The following is an 8658-nucleotide window of genomic DNA, read 5'->3' on the forward strand; positions in this document are numbered from 1 at the left end:
TATCAATCTTTTCAAGCCTCACGAATATTAATTAGGTTCCTATCCATTACGGTGTGCAGTAAACAATGGGATAAAAGCCTCCTTCACGAGTTGTTAATTAACAAATATCACCCTTTTTGCCGGCTTCCATTGGTCGATGCCGAGACCCACGCCATGTCACGCCGAGTGACGCTAATGAATATGCTAATATGCCCGTCATCAATGTGTGCTGGGCCGAAATCGGTCAGCCGTAGCGCCTACGGCGCTTTGCTGAACAATGCACACGGGTTGGGTCGGCAAACAATTTTTTTGTTTTTCTTCCCGATGGAGATTGTTGTAACACTAGCCTCCGCAACAACAGATTAAGCTGAAATTCGGAATATACTTAGACGATATAAGTGTTCAACTCACTCCCAGTTCAACAACTGGGATAAATTCCTAGGAATTGGGATAAATACATACATTTGGGGAAGTTTTCGAACGATTTCTTCCAGGCTTGAAGGTCAGCTTTGATAGTAACCAGTACTGAGGTTTCGGCATGGATGACCGCGATTTTTTTTACTGCCATGAAGTTTAGAATTTCTTCTTCAGTTGGAATGTAACATTTCAATCATACCGAGCATATTTTTCTGAGAAACACAACGTTCAAAATGCCATGTTTTGGGGGGTTCGTGAATTTCACTGCTCAGTTATAGCGTCTGAAGAATGAATTGTAATTTCGATAAATTGCACATTGAGAAAAGCAGCGGTATAATGTTGATGCATGGGCCGTTTGTGTTTAAAATATCGGGCACTTTGATGGGACGCATGGCATGTTCGCTTAAAAATGACGGATTCAAACAACTTATTTCAGTGTCACGCCGATGTTCTATTCATATTATCGTAAACCATTATTATGCTATCCTTTTTTTCACCGTGGGAACCCCAGTGATGGCAAAAGCATTGAGCTAGCTATCGTTCTGATAATCCGTCACGGGGAAGTTGCTTTGTACATTAGGGTGCACAATGGTTTCTCCATTGAAGGGGGCCTCGGGAGTGTACAGTGATCACGTGCCAGGGTTCGTCATTATTTTTGAAACGAAATTCGGGACACAATCTCCAAATTCGTATAGAGGGCGGGCGTGTTTACACAACATGCACGGCCTGATTAATTCTCCTTCTTACTGGAATAAATATATAGGCCGCTGAAGCGCAAACGAAGAGGGCGGCAATGACAAGAAGACTAAGAACGTAGTCACCTGTGACGTCATAGATTGCACCTAGCAAAAAGAAAAGAGAAGAAAATAAGCACTTATGCTAGACAACGCAACATAGTAAGCTGCTCACTGAATGCACACAATTCTTTCTAATAATTCAGGCTGTGTGTTCACACTGCATGGAGGAGACTGTTCTTGTATCTGTGTACAATGGGCCAGATTTAGCACATCCACCGGCGTTACAGGGTAATCCTATATGACAGCACTGCCTGGTGAGTAGGTCAATGAGTGAAAAAAGTATTGCATGTATTACCGAATGGTACTTTTTGTGTCTAATAAACTCTTTCTCTAGTTGAAATAACATGTACACCCATGTGTTGGACGTATTTACCCGCTAACGGTGCACTGATCAGAACTCCGATTCCGGAGGGAACTAACGTTATAACCATAACACCGTTAGTGCCATACTGCCCGTGGAAAAGTTCAGCTGCGGCTGTAAATTGTGCTGCATAGACGCCTGACCGTAGAACCCCAGAAACTGGAAGCCATAACAAACAAACATAAGACAAACAAACCGAACAATGTGAATCAAACACTCCACGGACGTTATAACGTTGTGTGACACAGTGTTTAGGCTTTTCAAGAACGAATAATGGAAATGTTTGACCGTTTTGAGAATTTTCGTTGGAATACAATATCAGCCAACATGGAGCGGCCTTTAATTGTCTTGATGTGCATTCTATCGTTTTGCTTCATCAGCGAGCGAGTGGCAATTCTTGTTTGAAACTCTGTCTACTGATTCCCTCATTAATATTGCGTATTACACTTCTAGATCACACAGTGAACAGTGCAAGTTTAGGCTGTGAACGTATTCGTACCGGGCACCACTTAGGACGGGACGCTGTATCAATCGCGGCACGTATCACGTTTCTCGATCGGAATACAGCTCACTAACCTTCCGGAATTGTCCTGTCTTTTTTGGTTGTTTACAGATCATTTGTCATCTGTGCATTAGCAATAATTAAGAGATAAGTTGTTGTCTTGCACTAAAAATCTGAGAACATGCCTTGACTTACCCACTGCAAGAAGTACCATTACACCAAACGTCTTGGCAATGGTCAGAAACCCCAGAACGACGGTTCCCAGGAGACAGGAGGCCATCAACAGATAAAGATACAAGAAAGGCAGACGATCTCCAATCACGGCTATGAGGAACTTCCCGCCAAGTTCCGCCAAAGCAAAGTACACGATGACGGAGGCAATGCGGTTGCTGTCAAGATCAAGTCCGTCCAGATAATTAGCCTGCAAGAACCAAAGCATTGTTTTTTAATTCAAACTTTGAGCCTGTAAGATCGAGAACGTCAGCTAACCATAGATGGGTAGAGACGATGGGGGGGGGGGGGGGGGCTGTTGTGCGTTCGAGAAAACTGACCTCTCACCAAAAGAAAGGAAAAATAAACCAAGTTTATGTTTGTGGACAAACACAGGGCTGTTTCGGCATGTTTTTGTTGCATTTTTATGTCATGTAATAGACTGATAGAAAAACGCAGTTGAAAAATGCAGAGTGATCAGAGCCAATGGTTAATAAAAAAAATCGTTGGAAGCAAGTGCGCATATTTTACCACTTTCAAATTACAAGGCACTTCCGGTTAAAACCGGAAGGAAGGGTCACGTGATTTAGAACGTTATATCAAAAAACAAAATCAGATCTCTCACAGTTGATTTTATATTGATTTTAAAAGAGTAAATCTAGAAATCTTTGGTTGCTTGTAATCTGATACTTAATTACCTCATTGTAACGTCATTACCAAAAAGCTCGAGAACTATGCTAACTGTGCTATTTGAGGCAAAAAACAGGAGTAAATTTCGTGATTTTCGGTGACGTCATCAATTTTTCTGCCCTTCGCCATACACATCAACTGATTATTTATTTTAAACATTTTTCAACCTGCCGCTAATAATATCTTATGATGTCACCAGAATTTTTTTTTGAAGGACAACCTAGCAAGAGACTAACATCGTTGAAAGCAAGTTCACTTGTTTTTCTACTCTCAAATTACAAGGCACTTCCCCCTTGGACCGGAAGGAAGGGTCACGTGATTTGACACACACGAAAAAAAAAATGAAGATCCTGGATATTTCATCAATTCCCGCAAAAGTCAAGTTCAGGTCTCCCACGGTTGATTTTATACTTTAGCGTGACATCACGTGACCCATGATGATGTCATCATGACGTCACTCCATTTGTCATTTAAAACACATCCCGGTCTAGGTACATACCAAGTTGCACTCCAATCGGACATGTAGTTCCGGAGATATAGACGTTCTAAATATGCACCTTTATTGTGACGTCAAGTGACACGTGATGATGTCATGATGACGTCAATATTTGGCACACATCTGCAGCTGTTTGTCTAAGTGTGCCAAGTATAAAGGCAATCGGATTGATTTTAGAGGCCAAAGTGCCAGGAACAAAAAAAAACGTGTACAAATGCTATTTAAAAATGACTTTTCCGACCTATTCCGAATGACACCTGCTTTTGTAATTTAAGAAAGTTTTTGAAGGTGGAAAATGCGATTTTCTTGCGCAAGTTACGTTTCGGCTGGGTCAAAACTACCCCAACCCCTATCCCGCCGCCAGGCGCATTGACGTGTATAAAGGGATGTTGCGCAATATCGCATTTCTTGACCAGTTAACCCCAGATTTCGGCTCAACAAAAAAAGCCTGCAATCTGTCTACGACATGGCTGTTCACAACAAAAACGTACAAGTATAGATTGTGTTCAGCCATCGGGAAATGTGTCCCATACTCCACAATCGCAATAAAAGAGCAAAAACAATGGCTGGTTCGGCTGTTTGCCGAAACAGCCAAATCAGAGTGGTCTGTACAAACTGCACAAACTGCATGTACAAACCGTCTATAGCGGAGACTTAAAAACGTCCATAAACAGTACAAATATTACAAAGAGTGTGTCAAACATAGGTAATCCAAAACTAATAGATTTTGCATTTGAGATGGTGGTTTAGAAGCTTTACGTTGATTCGTAATTGCACAACAGAAGTAATACATGACTGAGCACCATTGATTCTCACACATACGGCAAAAAACATCTTTTATACAATAGGAATTGCCGACTAAATTAACCTTCCAGTTACATTCTTCTTGAATTTTACAGAAACAATATTGGACCTCAATAACCAAAGCCATGAAACTAAAGGCGCTAAGAAAAGGGCAACATTTTCCCCAACATATAGATTTGTGGGAAACATACGTAATTAGTATTGAAGAAAGTCCAGCCCAAAAATGAGAAAACCGCAGCAAAGTGCCATGCCCAAGCCTCAGGGTTCGTTAAAGCACTAATTAGCCTTCCACGAAAATGCCTCTCATCTCCAACTTTGAGAGATCCTTGATTTGAAATGTTTGCTTCCTCGTTGTCGGTGGTTTTGTCGTCAGTGTCTCGTGCATCATCGTCAGTCCCTTCAATGCAGCCGTCATCATGAACCTGCTTCCCCGGGACCATGCTCTCCAATTCATGTTTCTCATCACCAGGAGACTCATCGGGCGCCCTAGCGTAGTCCTCGGTTGATGGTGGGTCAGCCAGCAGCAGACCGTCAACTATCCCGATCACGAGTATTCCACCGCTGAGAATTCTCAGCGCATTACGCCATCCGTAGTGAGTTATGAAGGCTGTCAACAAAGGGCTAAAGGCAAGCATACCTGCATAAATTATCGAACAGAGTAAGAGAGAACATCAATTGCCATGAATTATATTAAACTATCATCATACAGTCGCTTTCTGTAAGGTACGGTGCAAGATAATTTTGAACGAATTAAACATTTTACTTTACCGAATGTGGATCCCATTTGAGCGAGGGCGCTTGCCCGCGAGAAGTTCGCCTTGGCAAACCAGTCAAGCAGGAGGGCCAAGGAGGCAGTCGTGGCCAGGTTGGCGCCCACGCCCGTCAAGATCGAAAACGTGAAGAACGCATATCCCAGCGATGGCACGGGAACGAATGACGTCGTCAACAGTCCTGCGCAGAAGGCAATCACCCCCAAGATGGCGACGGTTCGACTGCTCAGCTTGTGTGTAAGGAGAGAGCATAAAGGACTAGCAATGCAAGCCAGTGCAAGTGACAAAGACCCTAGCCAACCTGAAAGCGAAACAGGCATAACAATGATAAAATAACCCCGAAGTATACTTTTAATCTTTATAGCAATCATTCTGTTAGTAGGCCTAGACACTTTTAAATAATTTTACCACTTCAAGAGGAGAGACTGTTTTTAAATACAATGTAGATGCTACTCGTCCCCTGGTTTAATAGTCTGGAATCGGGAATCTAAACAAATCTAGGCCCCTGCGACTGCCCAATGTTAACATAATGCAAATTAACATAAAGCAAAAACTCTTTCATGAAGTTCCCTGCCGGTAACGTCATCACTCTGTCTTGCAGACCTTCATTCACCGCTTTAAGCATGCGGTCTTTTTATGACAGACCTAAGCTTCCAAACGGCTTGCCAACGACCACGAACGGTCCGGCTGTAGCCGGCATCAGGCATACCGAAATCAAGTTATCATCTCGCTGGATCGTATTTCCGTACGAACCTGTCAACGCCGAGCTGGAATGGAAATCCTCCTGCAGGCTCACAAACAGAATGCTGAAGTTGAACAGGGGTCCGAGAGTTAAGAAAAACTGACCGAAAGTCGCGAATGTGACGACCCAACGCCACCATCCGCAACGGGACCCTGATGGGCACACCATGTCGTCGGTACCAGCCTCAGAATACGCATCCGTTACTGTCGCAGCATTTCATTCCGGCCTTCAGTCCTTCCTGTTCAAAAAATCATAAAATTGGTCACTTCCTGAAACCGATGAATTCTTGAGAAAACTTAGTGTTGTTCCCAGACCAAAAGAGTCTGCCATATCTGACGGATACTTAGGAAATGTAGATGTCATGTCGCATGACCAAACAGACACGGAACAGCGTTGAAACTCAAGTATATTAATTCACGATCATCGGGACGAGGGCCGGGCATGGCAAATTTCCTGTCGTGCTCTATTTTTTTAATGTGACGACTACACCAACCAGTGATCTATTAAAAGACGCCATTGGATCGTTCTCAAAAGATCAATAAAAGGACTTCAGGCAGTCAATCCGATGTTGGCTCTTTCCACACCATGAAACCAAGTCACTACATGACTTTCTTACCGTTTTGCCAAAAAGGAAATCCGCGCTTTTCAAAGTCTTCTTAACATGAGTTTGTAATGTCGCACATCGATGGTGCACAAAACAATTCACAACAAATGTCTTTGCAATTTCAACATGATGCGAAAAGACAGTGAGTGCACTCCCGGTGTCCGGGTTCTATCGATGGTTTCTGCAAAAAGCCTTTAAAAACAAACAATGGTAGCGTTTGAGCAAAGGTCAAGATAATGATCAGTGCGATAAAGTCTGACAAAGAAAAAGGAAATTCAAAGGGTACAATTGCACAATCGCTGGCATAATCGACAAAATCAAGTTCAATCTCTGACTCTGGCTTTCCAACTGGAGTTCGTACGACACAGACTTTTATATTTGTATTAGTCCCACCATATAACAATAAAAATGGATTGGTGGCTTACCTGGCCGCCGATCAATAATGACCGAGCCTATCGGAGTCGGGACATCGTTGTTTGAATTCCGATCGGTGTTAAAAGTCTACCCACGTGGCGGGCTATTGGCCAACAGGAATGGGTAAACTGTCTCAGGTATTTTAATATGAAATAATTAAAGTGAGGAAGGAATATTTCTCAAAAGACGTGAAGCCTATGTTGGGTTTGTGTTTTGGAGAACAAGGCATTAGATATGCATGTAATGGACCAAACAGAAGATGGGATATGAATGTCGCTTGGGATAAAAAGATTCGCGGGCCAGCCAGGCCTTCTTATCCCCCCCAACCCATTTCGTTTCCGAAGCCACCTGGGTACATACACATATACTGTAGTGGAGACCAGGTAACTAAAATAATTTCAAGAATTTTATATAATAAACAAAGTTCATTCAGTGTTAATTCTGTTTTGCAAGGAACGATCTAAGGGGGAAACTTTAAGTCTCCTGTGGTTTTTAATTCTATTTCCGAGTCCAACTACTGCATGATCCACAACAGATCCAGCCAACAACAATAAATCCACTCAAAAGATACCAATTCTCATTAGGAGGTCCACGTTTAATAATCAAGGCAGTCAAGAAATCCAAATCGGAAATCATAAAAAAAGATCGCTAAAATGATAACAGTAATGTGGTGCTTATATATAGCGCTTTATACCAAAGGTCTCAAAGCGCTTCAACAATATTACCTCTGTTCGTCAGGCCACGAGACCAGTTTTTGCAGCAGCTGGAGCTGAGCGTATTCTGGTCTCTACCTTCACCGGTGCCCATATAATACTCCTGGGTGGAGAGAGGCAATTGTAGTAAAGTGTCTTGCCCAGAACACAAGCATCATGTTCCCCGTAAGGGTTCGAATCTGCGTACCACGGCACGTGAGTCGAACACCGTAAACATTGGACCGCAGCGCTCCAGCCTGAAAATACACCCTGAATATCAGCCATATGGTTGCGAAGGGCGATTTCTAAAGGTTACGATAACACTTTATTTTGAATGAAACTACATGTTCACAGACATGGTCACGTTGGCGGGTGAAATCTTTGAAAATTAATTTCTCCAGTTTGGAAGACCGTATCTTCATACAACTTTCAGGATTTATTTCCCCCATAATGATCCAAGTATGTGCTAAAAGTCGTTGTGATATGTTCATTACTTTTCGTTGAAATCGGAAAAATAGGTCTCGCTACGTGCAATTTTGAAAATTGTAACACTGGCGTGCGCAATATCTATCTTTTCAAGCCTCACGAATATTAATTAGGTTCCTATCCATTACGGTGTGCAGTAAACAATGGGATAAAAGCCTCCTTCACGAGTTGTTAATTAACAAATATCACCCTTTTTGCCAGCTTCCATTGGTCGATGCCGAGACCCACGCCATGTCACGCCAAGTGACGCTAATGAATATGCTAATATGCCCGTCATCAATGTGTGCTGGGCCGAAATCGGTCAGCCGTAGCGCCTACGGCGCTTTGCTGAACAATGCACACGGGTTGGGTCGGCAAACAATTTTTTGTTTTTCTTCCCGATGGAGATTGTTGTAACACTAGCCTCCGCAACAACAGATTAAGCTGAAATTCGGAATATACTTAGACGATATAAGTGTTTAACTCACTCCCAGTTCAACAACTGGGATAAATTCCTAGGAATTGGGATAAATACATACATTTGGGGAAGTTTTCGAACGATTTCTTCCAGGCTTGAAGGTCAGCTTTGATAGTAACCAGTACTGAGGTTTCGGCATGGATGACGGCGATTTTTTTTACTGCCATGAAGTTTAGAATTTCTTCTTCAGTTGGAATGTAACATTTCAATCATACCGAGCATATTTTTTTCTGAGAA

General features: G+C 42.5%; 1 protein-coding gene across 1 annotated transcript; it reads right to left on the reverse strand.

Annotated features, from left to right (window-relative positions):
- Nucleotides 1–597: 597 nt before the first annotated feature.
- On the reverse strand, nucleotides 598–5936 carry LOC119742897 (monocarboxylate transporter 13-like). The gene is made up of 6 exons (XM_038219154.1): nucleotides 5780–5936; nucleotides 5025–5327; nucleotides 4448–4893; nucleotides 2252–2477; nucleotides 1567–1713; nucleotides 598–1238 (listed from the first exon to the last, which is right to left on the reverse strand). Exons 1-6 carry the CDS (start codon nucleotides 5934–5936, stop codon nucleotides 1105–1107), a joined length of 1413 nt encoding a protein of 470 aa, XP_038075082.1. The 3' UTR covers nucleotides 598–1104.
- Nucleotides 5937–8658: the final 2722 nt, after the last annotated feature.

Source organism: Patiria miniata, unplaced genomic scaffold (genome assembly GCF_015706575.1).
Source record: "Patiria miniata isolate m_02_andy unplaced genomic scaffold, ASM1570657v1 HiC_scaffold_6, whole genome shotgun sequence".
Taxonomy (NCBI): domain Eukaryota; kingdom Metazoa; phylum Echinodermata; class Asteroidea; order Valvatida; family Asterinidae; genus Patiria; species Patiria miniata.